The 16923-nt window shown below is 36.4% G+C and overlaps 1 protein-coding gene, 23 non-coding genes and 4 pseudogenes across 24 annotated transcripts; all 28 read left to right on the top strand.

Annotated features, from left to right (window-relative positions):
* Window positions 1-113: 113 nt before the first annotated feature.
* Window positions 114-232, top strand: LOC115483656. The gene has a single exon (XR_003944528.1). It is a non-coding gene; the product is annotated as a 5S ribosomal RNA (ribosomal RNA).
* A 305-nt stretch (window positions 233-537) lies between these two features.
* LOC115483643 lies at window positions 538-655 on the top strand (annotated as a pseudogene).
* A 308-nt stretch (window positions 656-963) lies between these two features.
* On the top strand, window positions 964-1082 carry LOC115483655. Its single transcript, XR_003944527.1, has one exon. It is a non-coding gene; the product is annotated as a 5S ribosomal RNA (ribosomal RNA).
* Window positions 1083-1401: 319 nt separating this feature from the next.
* LOC115483654 lies at window positions 1402-1520 on the top strand. Its single transcript, XR_003944526.1, has one exon. It is a non-coding gene; the product is annotated as a 5S ribosomal RNA (ribosomal RNA).
* A 306-nt stretch (window positions 1521-1826) lies between these two features.
* LOC115483653 lies at window positions 1827-1945 on the top strand. The gene has a single exon (XR_003944525.1). It is a non-coding gene; the product is annotated as a 5S ribosomal RNA (ribosomal RNA).
* Window positions 1946-2265: 320 nt separating this feature from the next.
* LOC115483652 lies at window positions 2266-2384 on the top strand. Its single transcript, XR_003944524.1, has one exon. It is a non-coding gene; the product is annotated as a 5S ribosomal RNA (ribosomal RNA).
* Window positions 2385-2691: 307 nt separating this feature from the next.
* On the top strand, window positions 2692-2810 carry LOC115483651. The gene has a single exon (XR_003944523.1). It is a non-coding gene; the product is annotated as a 5S ribosomal RNA (ribosomal RNA).
* A 306-nt stretch (window positions 2811-3116) lies between these two features.
* On the top strand, window positions 3117-3235 carry LOC115483650. Its single transcript, XR_003944522.1, has one exon. It is a non-coding gene; the product is annotated as a 5S ribosomal RNA (ribosomal RNA).
* A 306-nt stretch (window positions 3236-3541) lies between these two features.
* LOC115483641 lies at window positions 3542-3660 on the top strand. Its single transcript, XR_003944519.1, has one exon. It is a non-coding gene; the product is annotated as a 5S ribosomal RNA (ribosomal RNA).
* Window positions 3661-3966: 306 nt separating this feature from the next.
* Window positions 3967-4085, top strand: LOC115483631. Its single transcript, XR_003944509.1, has one exon. It is a non-coding gene; the product is annotated as a 5S ribosomal RNA (ribosomal RNA).
* Window positions 4086-4391: 306 nt separating this feature from the next.
* On the top strand, window positions 4392-4512 carry LOC115483649 (annotated as a pseudogene).
* A 319-nt stretch (window positions 4513-4831) lies between these two features.
* On the top strand, window positions 4832-4950 carry LOC115483620. The gene has a single exon (XR_003944498.1). It is a non-coding gene; the product is annotated as a 5S ribosomal RNA (ribosomal RNA).
* A 306-nt stretch (window positions 4951-5256) lies between these two features.
* On the top strand, window positions 5257-5375 carry LOC115483609. The gene has a single exon (XR_003944487.1). It is a non-coding gene; the product is annotated as a 5S ribosomal RNA (ribosomal RNA).
* A 306-nt stretch (window positions 5376-5681) lies between these two features.
* LOC115483598 lies at window positions 5682-5800 on the top strand. Its single transcript, XR_003944476.1, has one exon. It is a non-coding gene; the product is annotated as a 5S ribosomal RNA (ribosomal RNA).
* A 306-nt stretch (window positions 5801-6106) lies between these two features.
* LOC115483587 lies at window positions 6107-6225 on the top strand. Its single transcript, XR_003944465.1, has one exon. It is a non-coding gene; the product is annotated as a 5S ribosomal RNA (ribosomal RNA).
* A 305-nt stretch (window positions 6226-6530) lies between these two features.
* On the top strand, window positions 6531-6649 carry LOC115483576. Its single transcript, XR_003944454.1, has one exon. It is a non-coding gene; the product is annotated as a 5S ribosomal RNA (ribosomal RNA).
* Window positions 6650-6967: 318 nt separating this feature from the next.
* On the top strand, window positions 6968-7086 carry LOC115483565. Its single transcript, XR_003944443.1, has one exon. It is a non-coding gene; the product is annotated as a 5S ribosomal RNA (ribosomal RNA).
* Window positions 7087-7392: 306 nt separating this feature from the next.
* On the top strand, window positions 7393-7513 carry LOC115483648 (annotated as a pseudogene).
* A 361-nt stretch (window positions 7514-7874) lies between these two features.
* Window positions 7875-7993, top strand: LOC115483554. The gene has a single exon (XR_003944432.1). It is a non-coding gene; the product is annotated as a 5S ribosomal RNA (ribosomal RNA).
* A 305-nt stretch (window positions 7994-8298) lies between these two features.
* Window positions 8299-8417, top strand: LOC115483543. Its single transcript, XR_003944421.1, has one exon. It is a non-coding gene; the product is annotated as a 5S ribosomal RNA (ribosomal RNA).
* A 361-nt stretch (window positions 8418-8778) lies between these two features.
* LOC115483682 lies at window positions 8779-8897 on the top strand. Its single transcript, XR_003944554.1, has one exon. It is a non-coding gene; the product is annotated as a 5S ribosomal RNA (ribosomal RNA).
* A 307-nt stretch (window positions 8898-9204) lies between these two features.
* On the top strand, window positions 9205-9323 carry LOC115483639. Its single transcript, XR_003944517.1, has one exon. It is a non-coding gene; the product is annotated as a 5S ribosomal RNA (ribosomal RNA).
* A 305-nt stretch (window positions 9324-9628) lies between these two features.
* On the top strand, window positions 9629-9747 carry LOC115483642. The gene has a single exon (XR_003944520.1). It is a non-coding gene; the product is annotated as a 5S ribosomal RNA (ribosomal RNA).
* Window positions 9748-10052: 305 nt separating this feature from the next.
* LOC115483671 lies at window positions 10053-10171 on the top strand. Its single transcript, XR_003944543.1, has one exon. It is a non-coding gene; the product is annotated as a 5S ribosomal RNA (ribosomal RNA).
* A 304-nt stretch (window positions 10172-10475) lies between these two features.
* LOC115483646 lies at window positions 10476-10594 on the top strand (annotated as a pseudogene).
* A 305-nt stretch (window positions 10595-10899) lies between these two features.
* Window positions 10900-11018, top strand: LOC115483660. Its single transcript, XR_003944532.1, has one exon. It is a non-coding gene; the product is annotated as a 5S ribosomal RNA (ribosomal RNA).
* A 305-nt stretch (window positions 11019-11323) lies between these two features.
* LOC115483647 lies at window positions 11324-11442 on the top strand. The gene has a single exon (XR_003944521.1). It is a non-coding gene; the product is annotated as a 5S ribosomal RNA (ribosomal RNA).
* A 2725-nt stretch (window positions 11443-14167) lies between these two features.
* On the top strand, window positions 14168-14970 carry LOC115483536. The gene is made up of 3 exons (XM_030225713.1): window positions 14168-14452; window positions 14509-14682; window positions 14741-14970. The coding sequence occupies exons 1-3, from the start codon at window positions 14195-14197 to the stop codon at window positions 14909-14911; spliced, it is 603 nt and encodes a 200-aa protein (XP_030081573.1). The 5' UTR covers window positions 14168-14194; the 3' UTR covers window positions 14912-14970.
* The last annotated feature ends 1953 nt before the right edge of the window (window positions 14971-16923 follow it).

Here is a 16923-nt window from a genome sequence, read left to right as displayed (position 1 = left end):
GCCAATGAGGTCCAAGCAAAGCGCAAATCACACTTACGTTAAACACACTAAAATTCAGCACTCATTGTTTCTAAACTGCAGCTATATGTTTGTTCTCTAGCCACTCCACTTTCGCCAACGACCATACCACGCTGAGTACATCGGTTCTCGTCCGATCACCGAAATTAAGCAGCGTCGGGCGCGGTTAGTACTTAGATGGGGGACCGCTTGGGAACACCGCGTGTTGTTGGCATCGTCCAATACTTTTTTTCTCATTTTTAATTTTTTTTTTGCTTTTTTAAATTTTATAAATTTCAAATTGTATAAAATGTTATATTTTACATTTAAAATCTCAGTTTATATTCCAATTGCTAATTTTTCACTATTTGCCATCACAAAATTTACGCTGGCATGTATGCTAGCAGAGACATTTATTCTGTTTTGTGGCCAATGAGGTCCAAGCAAAGGCAAATCAAACTTACGTTAAACACACTAAAATTCAGCACTCATTGTTTCTAAACTGCAGCTATATGTTTGTTCTCTAGCCAGTCGACTTTCGCCAACGACCATACCACGCTGAGTACATCGGTTCTCATCCGATCACCGAAATTAAGCAGCGTCGGGCGCGGTTAGTACTTAGATGGGGACCGCTTGGGAACACCGCGTGTTGTTGGCATCGTCCAATACTTTTTTTCTCATTTTTAATTTTTTTTTTTTTGCTTTTTTAAATTTAATAAATTTCAAATTTTATAAAATGTTATATTTTACATTTAAAATCTCAGTTTATATTCCAATTGCTAATTTTTCACTATTTGCCATCACAAAATTTACGCTGGCATGTATGCTAGCAGAGACATTTATTCTGTTTTGTGGCCAATGAGGTCCAAGCAAAGGCAAATCAAACTTACGTTAAACACACTAAAATTCAGCACTCATTGTTTCTAAACTGCAGCTATATGTTTGTTCTCTAGCCACTCCACTTTCGCCAACGACCATACCACGCTGAGTACATCGGTTCTCGTCCGATCACCGAAATTAAGCAGCGTCGGGCGCGGTTAGTACTTAGATGGGGGACCGCTTGGGAACACCGCGTGTTGTTGGCATCGTCCAATACTTTTTTTCTCATTTTTAATTTTTTTTTTTGCTTTTTTAAATTTTATAAATTTCAAATTTTATAAAATGTTATATTTTACATTTAAAATCTCAGTTTATATTCCAATTGCTAATTTTTCACTATTTGCCATCACAAAATTTACGCTGGCATGTATGCTAGCAGAGACATTTATTCTGTTTTGTGGCCAATGGGTCCAAGCATGCCGCATATCAAAAGCGCAAATCACACTTACGTCAAACACACTAAAATTCAGCACTCATTGTTTCTAAACTGCAGCTATATGTTTGTTCTCTAGCCAGTCGACTTTCGCCAACGACCATACCACGCTGAGTACATCGGTTCTCGTCCGATCACCGAAATTAAGCAGCGTCGGGCGCGGTTAGTACTTAGATGGGGGACCGCTTGGGAACACCGCGTGTTGTTGGCATCGTCCAATACTTTTTTTCTCATTTTTAATTTTTTTTTTTGCTTTTTTAAATTTAATAAATTTCAAATTTTATAAAATGTTATATTTTACATTTAAAATCTCAGTTTATATTCCAATTGCTAATTTTTCACTATTTGCCATCACAAAATTTACGCTGGCATGTATGCTAGCAGAGACATTTATTCTGTTTTGTGGCCAATGAGGTCCAAGCAAAGGCAAATCAAACTTACGTTAAACACACTAAAATTCAGCACTCATTGTTTCTAAACTGCAGCTATATGTTTGTTCTCTAGCCACTCCACTTTCGCCAACGACCATACCACGCTGAGTACATCGGTTCTCGTCCGATCACCGAAATTAAGCAGCGTCGGGCGCGGTTAGTACTTAGATGGGGGACCGCTTGGGAACACCGCGTGTTGTTGGCATCGTCCAATACTTTTTTTCTCATTTTTAATTTTTTTTTTTGCTTTTTTAAATTTTATAAATTTCAAATTTTATAAAATGTTATATTTTACATTTAAAATCTCAGTTTATATTCCAATTGCTAATTTTTCACTATTTGCCATCACAAAATTTACGCTGGCATGTATGCTAGCAGAGACATTTATTCTGTTTTGTGGCCAATGAGGTCCAAGCATGCCGCATATCAAAAGCGCAAATCACACTTACGTTAAACACACTAAAATTCAGCACTCATTGTTTCTAAACTGCAGCTATATGTTTGTTCTCTAGCCAGTCGACTTTCGCCAACGACCATACCACGCTGAGTACATCGGTTCTCGTCCGATCACCGAAATTAAGCAGCGTCGGGCGCGGTTAGTACTTAGATGGGGGACCGCTTGGGAACACCGCGTGTTGTTGGCATCGTCCAATACTTTTTTTCTCATTTTTAATTTTTTTTTTTGCTTTTTTAAATTTTATAAATTTCAAATTGTATAAAATGTTATATTTTACATTTAAAATCTCAGTTTATATTCCAATTGCTAATTTTTCACTATTTGCCATCACAAAATTTACGCTGGCATGTATGCTAGCAGAGACATTTATTCTGTTTTGTGGCCAATGAGGTCCAAGCAAAGCGCAAATAACACTTACGTTAAACACACTAAAATTCAGCACTCATTGTTTCTAAACTGCAGCTATATGTTTGTTCTCTAGCCACTCCACTTTCGCCAACGACCATACCACGCTGAGTACATCGGTTCTCGTCCGATCACCGAAATTAAGCAGCGTCGGGCGCGGTTAGTACTTAGATGGGGGACCGCTTGGGAACACCGCGTGTTGTTGGCATCGTCCAATACTTTTTTTCTCATTTTTAATTTTTTTTTTGCTTTTTTAAATTTTATAAATTTCAAATTGTATAAAATGTTATATTTTACATTTAAAATCTCAGTTTATATTCCAATTGCTAATTTTTCACTATTTGCCATCACAAAATTTACGCTGGCATGTATGCTAGCAGAGACATTTATTCTGTTTTGTGGCCAATGAGGTCCAAGCAAAGCGCAAATAACACTTACGTTAAACACACTAAAATTCAGCACTCATTGTTTCTAAACTGCAGCTATATGTTTGTTCTCTAGCCACTCCACTTTCGCCAACGACCATACCACGCTGAGTACATCGGTTCTCGTCCGATCACCGAAATTAAGCAGCGTCGGGCGCGGTTAGTACTTAGATGGGGGACCGCTTGGGAACACCGCGTGTTGTTGGCATCGTCCAATACTTTTTTTCTCATTTTTAATTTTTTTTTTGCTTTTTTAAATTTTATAAATTTCAAATTGTATAAAATGTTATATTTTACATTTAAAATCTCAGTTTATATTCCAATTGCTAATTTTTCACTATTTGCCATCACAAAATTTACGCTGGCATGTATGCTAGCAGAGACATTTATTCTGTTTTGTGGCCAATGAGGTCCAAGCAAAGCGCAAATAACACTTACGTTAAACACACTAAAATTCAGCACTCATTGTTTCTAAACTGCAGCTATATGTTTGTTCTCTAGCCACTCCACTTTCGCCAACGACCATACCACGCTGAGTACATCGGTTCTCGTCCGATCACCGAAATTAAGCAGCGTCGGGCGCGGTTAGTACTTAGATGGGGGACCGCTTGGGAACACCGCGTGTTGTTGGCATCGTTCAATACTTTTTTTCTCATTTTTAATTTTTTTTTTTGCTTTTTTAAATTTAATAAATTTCAAATTTTATAAAATGTTATATTTTACATTTAAAATCTCAGTTTATATTCCTATTGCTAATTTTTCACTATTTGCCATCACAAAATTTACGCTGGCATGTATGCTAGCAGAGACATTTATTCTGTTTTGTGGCCAATGAGGTCCAAGCAAAGGCAAATCAAACTTACGTTAAACACACTAAAATTCAGCACTCATTGTTTCTAAACTGCAGCTATATGTTTGTTCTCTAGCCAGTCGACTTTCGCCAACGACCATACCACGCTGAGTACATCGGTTCTCGTCCGATCACCGAAATTAAGCAGCGTCGGGCGCGGTTAGTACTTAGATGGGGGACCGCTTGGGAACACCGCGTGTTGTTGGCATCGTCCAATACTTTTTTTCTCATTTTTAATTTTCTTTTTGCTTTTTTAAATTTTATAAATTTCAAATTTTATAAAATGTTATATTTTACATTTAAAATCTCAGTTTATATTCCAATTGCTAATTTTTCACTATTTGCCATCACAAAATTTACGCTGGCATGTATGCTAGCAGAGACATTTATTCTGTTTTGTGGCCAATGAGGTCCAAGCAAAGCGCAAATAACACTTACGTTAAACACACTAAAATTCAGCACTCATTGTTTCTAAACTGCAGCTATATGTTTGTTCTCTAGCCACTCCACTTTCGCCAACGACCATACCACGCTGAGTACATCGGTTCTCGTCCGATCACCGAAATTAAGCAGCGTCGGGCGCGGTTAGTACTTAGATGGGGGAGACCGCTTGGGAACACCGCGTGTTGTTGGCATCGTCCAATACTTTTTTTCTCATTTTTAATTTTTTTTTTGCTTTTTTAAATTTTATAAATTTCAAATTGTATAAAATGTTATATTTTACATTTAAAATCTCAGTTTATATTCCAATTGCTAATTTTTCACTATTTGCCATCACAAAATTTACGCTGGCATGTATGCTAGCAGAGACATTTATTCTGTTTTGTGGCCAATGAGGTCCAAGCATGCCGCATATCAAAAGCGCAAATCACACTTACGTTAAACACACTAAAATTCAGCACTCATTGTTTCTAAACTGCAGCTATATGTTTGTTCTCTAGCCACTCAACTCTCGCCAACGACCATACCACGCTGAGTACATCGGTTCTCGTCCGATCACCGAAATTAAGCAGCGTCGGGCGCGGTTAGTACTTAGATGGGGGACCGCTTGGGAACACCGCGTGTTGTTGGCATCGTCCAATACTTTTTTTCTCATTTTTAATTTTTTTTTTGCTTTTTTAAATTTTATAAATTTCAAATTGTATAAAATGTTATATTTTACATTTAAAATCTCAGTTTATATTCCAATTGCTAATTTTTCACTATTTGCCATCACAAAATTTACGCTGGCATGTATGCTAGCAGAGACATTTATTCTGTTTTGTGGCCAATGAGGTCCAAGCAAAGCGCAAATAACACTTACGTTAAACACACTAAAATTCAGCACTCATTGTTTCTAAACTGCAGCTATATGTTTGTTCTCTAGCCACTCCACTTTCGCCAACGACCATACCACGCTGAGTACATCGGTTCTCGTCCGATCACCGAAATTAAGCAGCGTCGGGCGCGGTTAGTACTTAGATGGGGGACCGCTTGGGAACACCGCGTGTTGTTGGCATCGTCCAATACTTTTTTTCTCATTTTTAATTTTTTTTTTGCTTTTTTAAATTTTATAAATTTCAAATTGTATAAAATGTTATATTTTACATTTAAAATCTCAGTTTATATTCCAATTGCTAATTTTTCACTATTTGCCATCACAAAATTTACGCTGGCATGTATGCTAGCAGAGACATTTATTCTGTTTTGTGGCCAATGAGGTCCAAGCAAAGCGCAAATAACACTTACGTTAAACACACTAAAATTCAGCACTCATTGTTTCTAAACTGCAGCTATATGTTTGTTCTCTAGCCACTCCACTTTCGCCAACGACCATACCACGCTGAGTACATCGGTTCTCGTCCGATCACCGAAATTAAGCAGCGTCGGGCGCGGTTAGTACTTAGATGGGGGACCGCTTGGGAACACCGCGTGTTGTTGGCATCGTCCAATACTTTTTTTCTCATTTTTAATTTTTTTTTTGCTTTTTTAAATTTTATAAATTTCAAATTGTATAAAATGTTATATTTTACATTTAAAATCTCAGTTTATATTCCAATTGCTAATTTTTCACTATTTGCCATCACAAAATTTACGCTGGCATGTATGCTAGCAGAGACATTTATTCTGTTTTGTGGCCAATGAGGTCCAAGCAAAGCGCAAATAACACTTACGTTAAACACACTAAAATTCAGCACTCATTGTTTCTAAACTGCAGCTATATGTTTGTTCTCTAGCCACTCCACTTTCGCCAACGACCATACCACGCTGAGTACATCGGTTCTCGTCCGATCACCGAAATTAAGCAGCGTCGGGCGCGGTTAGTACTTAGATGGGGGACCGCTTGGGAACACCGCGTGTTGTTGGCATCGTTCAATACTTTTTTTCTCATTTTTAATTTTTTTTTTGCTTTTTTAAATTTAATAAATTTCAAATTTTATAAAATGTTATATTTTACATTTAAAATCTCAGTTTATATTCCTATTGCTAATTTTTCACTATTTGCCATCACAAAATTTACGCTGGCATGTATGCTAGCAGAGACATTTATTCTGTTTTGTGGCCAATGAGGTCCAAGCAAAGGCAAATCAAACTTACGTTAAACACACTAAAATTCAGCACTCATTGTTTCTAAACTGCAGCTATATGTTTGTTCTCTAGCCAGTCGACTTTCGCCAACGACCATACCACGCTGAGTACATCGGTTCTCGTCCGATCACCGAAATTAAGCAGCGTCGGGCGCGGTTAGTACTTAGATGGGGGACCGCTTGGGAACACCGCGTGTTGTTGGCATCGTCCAATACTTTTTTTCTCATTTTTAATTTTCTTTTTGCTTTTTTAAATTTTATAAATTTCAAATTTTATAAAATGTTATATTTTACATTTAAAATCTCAGTTTATATTCCTATTGCTAATTTTTCACTATTTGCCATCACAAAATTTACGCTGGCATGTATGCTAGCAGAGACATTTATTCTGTTTTGTGGCCAATGGGTCCAAGCATGCCGCATATCAAAAGCGCAAATCACACTTACGTCAAACACACTAAAATTCAGCACTCATTGTTTCTAAACTGCAGCTATATGTTTGTTCTCTAGCCAGTCGACTTTCGCCAACGACCATACCACGCTGAGTACATCGGTTCTCGTCCGATCACCGAAATTAAGCAGCGTCGGGCGCGGTTAGTACTTAGATGGGGGACCGCTTGGGAACACCGCGTGTTGTTGGCATCGTCCAATACTTTTTTTCTCATTTTTAATTTTTTTTTTGCTTTTTTAAATTTAATAAATTTCAAATTTTATAAAATGTTATATTTTACATTTAAAATCTCAGTTTATATTCCAATTGCTAATTTTTCACTATTTGCCATCACAAAATTTACGCTGGCATGTATGCTAGCAGAGACATTTATTCTGTTTTGTGGCCAATGAGGTCCAAGCAAAGCGCAAATAACACTTACGTTAAACACACTAAAATTCAGCACTCATTGTTTCTAAACTGCAGCTATATGTTTGTTCTCTAGCCACTCCACTTTCGCCAACGACCATACCACGCTGAGTACATCGGTTCTCGTCCGATCACCGAAATTAAGCAGCGTCGGGCGCGGTTAGTACTTAGATGGGGGAGACCGCTTGGGAACACCGCGTGTTGTTGGCATCGTCCAATACTTTTTTTCTCATTTTTAATTTTTTTTTTGCTTTTTTAAATTTTATAAATTTCAAATTGTATAAAATGTTATATTTTACATTTAAAATCTCAGTTTATATTCCAATTGCTAATTTTTCACTATTTGCCATCACAAAATTTACGCTGGCATGTATGCTAGCAGAGACATTTATTCTGTTTTGTGGCCAATGAGGTCCAAGCAAAGGCAAATCAAACTTACGTTAAACACACTAAAATTCAGCACTCATTGTTTCTAAACTGCAGCTATATGTTTGTTCTCTAGCCAGTCGACTTTCGCCAACGACCATACCACGCTGAGTACATATGTTTGTTCTCTAGCCAGTCGACTTTCGCCAACGACCATACCACGCTGAGTACATCGGTTCTCGTCCGATCACCGAAATTAAGCAGCGTCGGGCGCGGTTAGTACTTAGATGGGGGACCGCTTGGGAACACCGCGTGTTGTTGGCATCGTCCAATACTTTTTTTCTCATTTTTAATTTTTTTTTTGCTTTTTTAAATTTAATAAATTTCAAATTTTATAAAATGTTATATTTTACATTTAAAATCTCAGTTTATATTCCAATTGCTAATTTTTCACTATTTGCCATCACAAAATTTACGCTGGCATGTATGCTAGCAGAGACATTTATTCTGTTTTGTGGCCAATGAGGTCCAAGCAAAGGCAAATCAAACTTACGTTAAACACACTAAAATTCAGCACTCATTGTTTCTAAACTGCAGCTATATGTTTGTTCTCTAGCCAGTCGACTTTCGCCAACGACCATACCACGCTGAGTACATCGGTTCTCGTCCGATCACCGAAATTAAGCAGCGTCGGGCGCGGTTAGTACTTAGATGGGGGACCGCTTGGGAACACCGCGTGTTGTTGGCATCGTCCAATACTTTTTTTCTCATTTTTAATTTTTTTTTTGCTTTTTTAAATTTTATAAATTTCAAATTTTATAAAATGTTATATTTTACATTTAAAATCTCAGTTTATATTCCAATTGCTAATTTTTCACTATTTGCCATCACAAAATTTACGCTGGCATGTATGCTAGCAGAGACATTTATTCTGTTTTGTGGCCAATGAGGTCCAAGCAAAGGCAAATCAAACTTACGTTAAACACACTAAAATTCAGCACTCATTGTTTCTAAACTGCAGCTATATGTTTGTTCTCTAGCCAGTCGACTTTCGCCAACGACCATACCACGCTGAGTACATATGTTTGTTCTCTAGCCACTCCACTTTCGCCAACGACCATACCACGCTGAGTACATCGGTTCTCGTCCGATCACCGAAATTAAGCAGCGTCGGGCGCGGTTAGTACTTAGATGGGGGACCGCTTGGGAACACCGCGTGTTGTTGGCATCGTCCAATACTTTTTTTCTCATTTTTAATTTTTTTTTTGCTTTTTTTAAATTTTATAAATTTCAAATTGTATAATATGTTATATTTTACATTTAAAATCTCAGTTTATATTCCAATTGCTAATTTTTCACTATTTGCCATCACAAAATTTACGCTGGCATGTATGCTAGCAGAGACATTTATTCTGTTTTATGGCCAATGAGGTCCAAGCAAAGCGCAAATAACACTTACGTTAAACACACTAAAATTCAGCACTCATTGTTTCTAAACTGCAGCTATATGTTTGTTCTCTAGCCACTCCACTTTCGCCAACGACCATACCACGCTGAGTACATCGGTTCTCGTCCGATCACCGAAATTAAGCAGCGTCGGGCGCGGTTAGTACTTAGATGGGGGACCGCTTGGGAACACCGCGTGTTGTTGGCGTCGTCCAATACTTTTTTTCTCATTTTTAATTTTTTTTTTGCTTTTTTAAATTTTATAAATTTCAAATTTTATAAAATGTTATATTTTACATTTAAAATCTCAGTTTATATTCCAATTGCTAATTTTTCACTATTTGCCATCACAAAATTTACGCTGGCATGTATGCTAGCAGAGACATTTATTCTGTTTTGTGGCCAATGAGGTCCAAGCAAAGGCAAATCAAACTTACGTTAAACACACTAAAATTCAGCACTCATTGTTTCTAAACTGCAGCTATATGTTTGTTCTCTAGCCAGTCGACTTTCGCCAACGACCATACCACGCTGAGTACATCGGTTCTCGTCCGATCACCGAAATTAAGCAGCGTCGGGCGCGGTTAGTACTTATATGGGGGACCGCTTGGGAACACCGCGTGTTGTTGGCATCGTCCAATACTTTTTTTCTCATTTTTAATTTTTTTTTTGCTTTTTTAAATTTTATAAATTTCAAATTTTATAAAATGTTATATTTTACATTTAAAATCTCAGTTTATATTCCAATTGCTAATTTTTCACTATTTGCCATCACAAAATTTACGCTGGCATGTATGCTAGCAGAGACATTTATTCTGTTTTGTGGCCAATGAGGTCCAAGCAAAGGCAAATCAAACTTACGTTAAACACACTAAAATTCAGCACTCATTGTTTCTAAACTGCAGCTATATGTTTGTTCTCTAGCCAGTCGACTTTCGCCAACGACCATACCACGCTGAGTACATCGGTTCTCGTCCGATCACCGAAATTAAGCAGCGTCGGGCGCGGTTAGTACTTAGATGGGGGACCGCTTGGGAACACCGCGTGTTGTTGGCATCGTCCAAAACTTTTTTCTCATTTTTAATTTTTTTTTTGCTTTTTTAAATTTTATAAATTTCAAATTTTATAAAATGTTATATTTTACATTTAAAATCTCAGTTTATATTCCTATTGCTAATTTTTCACTATTTGCCATCACAAAATTTACGCTGGCATGTATGCTAGCAGAGACATTTATTCTGTTTTGTGGCCAATGAGGTCCAAGCAAAGGCAAATCAAACTTACGTTAAACACACTAAAATTCAGCACTCATTGTTTCTAAACTGCAGCTATATGTTTGTTCTCTAGCCACTCCACTCTCGCCAACGACCATACCACGCTGAGTACATCGGTTCTCGTCCGATCACCGAAATTAAGCAGCGTCGGGCGCGGTTAGTACTTAGATGGGGGACCGCTTGGGAACACCGCGTGTTGTTGCATCGTCCAATACTTTTTTTCTCATTTTTAATTTTTTTTTTTGCTTTTTTAAATTTTATAAATTTCAAATTTTATAAAATGTTATATTTTACATTTAAAATCTCAGTTTATATTCCAATTGCTAATTTTTCACTATTTGCCATCACAAAATTTACGCTGGCATGTATGCTAGCAGAGACATTTATTCTGTTTTGTGGCCAATGAGGTCCAAGCAAAGGCAAATCAAACTTACGTTAAACACACTAAAATTCAGCACTCATTGTTTCTAAACTGCAGCTATATGTTTGTTCTCTAGCCAGTCGACTTTCGCCAACGACCATACCACGCTGAGTACATCGGTTCTCGTCCGATCACCGAAATTAAGCAGCGTCGGGCGCGGTTAGTACTTAGATGGGGGACCGCTTGGGAACACCGCGTGTTGTTGGCATCGTCCAATACTTTTTTTCTCATTTTTAATTTTTTTTTTGCTTTTTTAAATTTTATAAATTTCAAATTTTATAAAATGTTATATTTTACATTTAAAATCTCAGTTTATATTCCTATTGCTAATTTTTCACTATTTGCCATTACAAAATTTACGCTGGCATGTATGCTAGCAGAGACATTTATTCTGTTTTGTGGCCAATGAGGTCCAAGCAAAGGCAAATCAAACTTACGTTAAACACACTAAAATTCAGCACTCATTGTTTCTAAACTGCAGCTATAAGTTTGTTCTCTAGCCACTCCACTTTCGCCAACGACCATACCACGCTGAGTACATCGGTTCTCGTCCGATCACCGAAATTAAGCAGCGTCGGGCGCGGTTAGTACTTAGATGGGGGACCGCTTGGGAACACCGCGTGTTGTTGGCATCGTCCAATACTTTTTTTCTCATTTTTAATTTTTTTTTTTGCTTTTTTAAATTTTATAAATTTCAAATTTTATAAAATGTTATATTTTACATTTAAAATCTCAGTTTATATTCCTATTGCTAATTTTTCACTATTTGCCATCACAAAATTTACGCTGGCATGTATGCTAGCAGAGACATTTATTCTGTTTTGTGGCCAATGAGGTCCAAGCAAAGGCAAATCAAACTTACGTTAAACACACTAAAATTCAGCACTCATTGTTTCTAAACTGCAGCTATATGTTTGTTCTCTAGCCACTCCACTTTCGCCAACGACCATACCACGCTGAGTGCATCTGTTCATTATGCATTATTTAACTTATCTGTATCCAAAATTAGTTCACTCATTTGTAGCCAACAATTATTGATATATTATTAAATTGTCAGTTGCAAATTAATCAAATTCGTTTCCTTTTCATGCATGTGAACCTGATGACAAAACTTGAATTTAAGACATTGTGTGTTTTCATTTTGGATATGCTTCCACCTATGTGCTGTATCCCCCTATCGCATGACTCTCAGCGACGAGTGACGCCAGATTGGGATTGTGATTGGCTGAACTTGTTGAGGTGGGCTCAATGTGGTCTCGCTTTAATATTGACAAAAAATAGCTATGTACGAATCACATTATTATGTGCAAGGAGGTGTGAAATACAATTCTGTGGCAGCTATTGTTGACTGCTGCCCTTTCAATTTAGCTCGTTTACTTTCACTTGTCCGTTTTCATTATTGTAGTGGAGAGCGCAGACCTTTGGCCTGAGCTAAAAATTGGGACGTTGCGGGCTGCTGCTGCTTGACCCCAGTGCGAATGAAATGCCAGTCGCGTACATAAAGCAAATCCAAGTAATTGAATTTTGGAGCTGGTCAGAGCTTAAAAATTCATTACTAAGCCGCCAGACAAACGAGTCCCCTCCCCTGCGTGAGCCAGATGCGGGCTCCATTACGATCAGCCACGGCAACAAAGACCCAGTGCACGTCAAATCAATATTTGTCGTTCCGCTAGGCAATAAACTGCAAATGAAACAAGGAACGACTTCAATTTTATTGCTTTTAGTTTTACCTTTGACAACGCCTTTGGCGAACGTTAAATTGGAGCCAACAAATCGACCCTTTCCCCGTTTCGCTTCATACGAAAGTTTATGGCGATAAAACAAAGCGAGACTTTTTTAGTCAGATTCAAATCCAAATACAGAATCGAATGATATGACTGATAAGAAAATGAGACTCATAGTCGTAATTTATTCTGAATTATTCTGAATAAAATTATAAAATTATAAAATTATAAAATTATAAAATTATAAAATTATAAAATTATAAAATTATAAAATTATAAAATTATAAAATTATAAAATTATAAAATTATAAAATTATAAAATTATAAAATTATAAAATTATAAAATTATATTCCAAATCGAATTTATGGTCTTTTGAATAGTTTAGAACATTCTCAACTGATTAAAAAGCCAAAATACCCATGTTCAAAAACAATTCTTTAATTTTTATTATAGATTATTATAGATAAGCATTGATGTGCACAGATTGAGCTGAAAATATATTATCTTATTAACAAATAACTTATAACGTAGCCAAACAAATACCATCGTATTGACATTGCCTTATATTAGAAATAAGATCACTCTAGTAGGGGATGCCCCGACTCTTAGATACCCGGAACCCCGACTCATCTGCGTTGTTAAGCATGCTTCTTAGTTTGTATTTACGACATTTTAATCTAGCAAATTTTAATCCTAAACTGAACTTGGGCTGCAGTATGGGATTTCCTATGAGAACTGAATAACTTTTGTTTTAGCTGCACTTTCTCAAATTTCAGTTAAATCTCAAGTATTTAATGAGTTATCGAAAAAAATTGATAAAATCGTACTGCGTTTGCTAGACACGGGAATTCACTTAAAATTTCAATTCTCTAGGGGACATGGCTAGATCGACTCAGTTCGTCGTTCTGATCACAAATATATATTTTGTGGAGTGTGGCACGCCTCCTTCTGGCTGTTACATATATTATACACTGAATGTCCCGTTTTTGCCTTTTTTGTACGCTCTTTTGATTGGGGAAGCTAAGTCCATCCAACGATCGTTGGATTTTGGCAAACATTTTCCAAGCGTCGCAAATCTCATCCCTCTGTTTTGGCTATTTTATCGTAGGACGACTCGGGGGGAATACATTACGTCTTGCTACTATTTGAGCAAGGGATTTGTCTATTCGTGCTTTCCTGGAAGATATCGAGCTGAGCTAAGAATTCTTGTCCGTCCATCTCTTTGCAGGCAAATCAAATGCAGGCAAAATGGGATTTCTCCACTGTGAAAGGAAGCGAGCGAGCTGCAGCCACGTGCTCAACTTTGTGCATCTGATACGGAACAGATTCTAAAAACACTTTTTCAAAGATGCGAATTGTGTGATTAACACAGAATATGTAACTTATATGTCGTGTATTCATGTATTCTGTGCTAAGCATATAGAATATATTCTGTGCACAATCACACAATCGAATGATATGATCAGTTATTTGGCATTACAACGGAAATATAAGCTGAGTCAGATTTGTTAGATAAAAATAATATGTTTAATGCTTGATGCCAAAGGTGTATAATTATTGTACACTCGGCAGTATCAATTTAAGCTATAAAAACCGCAAACCGAAAGACAAAATATCAGTGCGAAGCTGATTCGTAAGTGAGACGCAAACACCCAAACGATGTGGCTCCACATAGAGTTTCTATTTGTGTCGTTTTTGGTGATTATATTCGCCATTTGCTCGAGTGCTCTTAACTATATTTTCGTTGCTGAAAATGAGGACTTCTTTGAGGACTGCGTAAACTCAAAGAGCAATGTTCTCAATTTCGACGGAATCGTTAACAAATCAGAGCTAAGCTTTACGCTGCATGATGAGGTGATATTAGTTTCGGGAAATGTTACTTTCATCTGGGACATTCAACCTGGCGATCGTGTTCAAGTATAATATATTATACCATTAGCCTGAATATATTAATTAATGCTCTTGTACCTTAGGCTACTTTCAAAACGAATAAGTATGATCGTGGAAGCTGGCAACTGACCCCATACGTCATGAAAATGCAAGACTTCAGGCCAACTCTGTTTGACAAGGATCAACATTTTTACAAATTTTGGACAAGGCATATCATTAATGTGGAAGAGATCAAAGAGACAATTTTTTACCCAGGAGTATGTATATGAAAACCTTCTATTTATATAATTAATTCTAATTACTGCCTTTACACAGACTAAAATAATCCACGAGCCGTTTGACATAAATGTGACAATGGAATTTACTGGAGTGCCCGTATCCGGTCGATACAAGATTACTACCTTACTGAAGGCCTATGACTCGAACAATTTGCCACGGGACACCAGCATCTGCTTCGAAGTAATAGGAGAAGTGGACAGGCTGTAGATGCAGGAAATCAATGTACTATATTCCATATTAAAGATGTTATTCAAAAAATATAAGTAACAGTAAACGTGTATGAGCTACAATTTCTTGTTTCATCGATCGTCGTTCCTTTCATTTAAAACTTACATGTTTTATCTATAGCCTTGGTGTCACACGGCGTCTGATACATAAGTGTTTTAGGAAACGGACATTGAATATTGAGATTGAATGTCTGCGTTTCGTCTAGACACAGTTGATATAACTACAGCACGGTCAGAATAATCAGGATAGAAATCTTAATCTTACTTAACAGTATTTCTGTCAGCGGCTTGAGTGGACGGATGCTGAGATACTTCTATCTTTCTGCGAGGCGCAGCGACAGAGACCTAATCATGATGTAAATTATGCCGTGTCTATTTCGAGAAGGTACAGATACCATATATAACATATTATAAATCTGAGTTGTGTGTATAAAAACTTAACACGTTTTATATGTAATTAAGTATCATTGAATATATTATATCATATAGTGTTGTATTACATATATTATATAATTGATTCTATAACGGATATGTAGGTATCGTTAGATTTTGTAGATATTAATTAATATGGGTTTGATGCTCGTTTTTAGCTTATAATATTGTATAACTGTAGGTGAAATTTATAATGAAAATATAATGTCTAAGAACCAATTAAAAAATAAATTAAAAAGTGAAGCGAATGATGTGACTCCGACTGGAGATTCTGTAAGTTGTGGATCAAGAACCAAGTGAAATAATCAATTATGATCGGTTAAAATGGAAAAGGGAAAAATAATAAAAAAAACTCGCACCAGTATGATATACAGAAATGTATACAAATATACATTTATATATACAAATGGAAATTGTATGTGCATGGGGGGTAGTGTCGTTATGGTATGGCTTTCTGGTGGCGTTGGAAATTCAATAATTGAATAATAAAAATATAATTAATCTTTAAAAAATTAATTTGGCTTTAAGTGTTGAGATATTTGTTTGATTCAAGGTATTATTTCCAAGATAATGAAATATACCAACTTCAAATCCAATCGAGTATTTTTGATCTGGAAGCAACATTTAAACTTACTAAGATTTTCAAAGACAAGTGGACAAAAATGAATAAAATTTATATTAAAAACTCGTTCTATCGAAGACAATCCGAATCAAAACGGATACAGTAAAGTCTATTCAACAAAGTATAAAACATTAAATTAAATTGAGTTTTCAAGAATATTATTAAGAAGTTTAGTTTTACTCCAGTAAAAGATTTTATTGGAACCAAAAACATGTTTTATGGTTCTAGGTGTAGCTCGCAAATAATCAACGCATTGAGAAAGTTTTTGTGAAATAAATTTTTTTTTATTAAATAAGACTTAAAATTCTGATTTGTCTCTTGCTAAATATTTGTTTTATTCGCTTAATTGGTAGGTGGTCTGTTCTTCAAGTTTGCCCTATATTATAATATTGATTGGAGTATTTCCGAAGTGCACGGCTTTTGGTTAGACTCATCTCAGATGGGTAAGACGGAGCTTCGTTAGAATATATTTCATGAGGATGCCGTCACTTTGCCCCCACGAACACAAGCAGCCTCAATGAGGGTGCTCGGAGCTTCAGACCTCTGCAGTTATGAATTAAGGTCCGCTGAAGAAGCCAGATGTAAGCTCCTGCTGCTACTATTTAAATCTTCCAATAGTTTACTAAAATTGTATACACGAAATTAAAAGAGTGAAATTTGAGATATTAGTTATTAATAAAAATAATGAGTGCAACATTTCCTTCACCTATTTTATTGTATCTTGGTGTTTATTTGCAAGTTTATGTCTTTGGTGTCATCTTCAGTAAGTAAAGTTGTAGTGTTAACTAGTGTTTTATTGGGCTTGTTAGTTTTTGGCTGAGGTAAAGTCTTGTGAGGGATGTTTGTTACAATAATGTCCTTGGCGGGTGATGAGGATAGGTGACGTCTTTCTTGCAATTTTCGCGAATGTGGCCTTGATGACAAAAAACAGTCGCCTG

The sequence above is a fragment of the Drosophila hydei genome, unplaced genomic scaffold (assembly GCF_003285905.1).
Source record: "Drosophila hydei strain 15085-1641.00,03,60 unplaced genomic scaffold, DhydRS2 tig00008138-arrow-arrow-pilon, whole genome shotgun sequence".
Taxonomy (NCBI): domain Eukaryota; kingdom Metazoa; phylum Arthropoda; class Insecta; order Diptera; family Drosophilidae; genus Drosophila; species Drosophila hydei.
The sequence above is the reverse complement of the archived record's forward strand: the minus strand, read 5'-3'. Positions and strand labels throughout refer to the sequence as shown.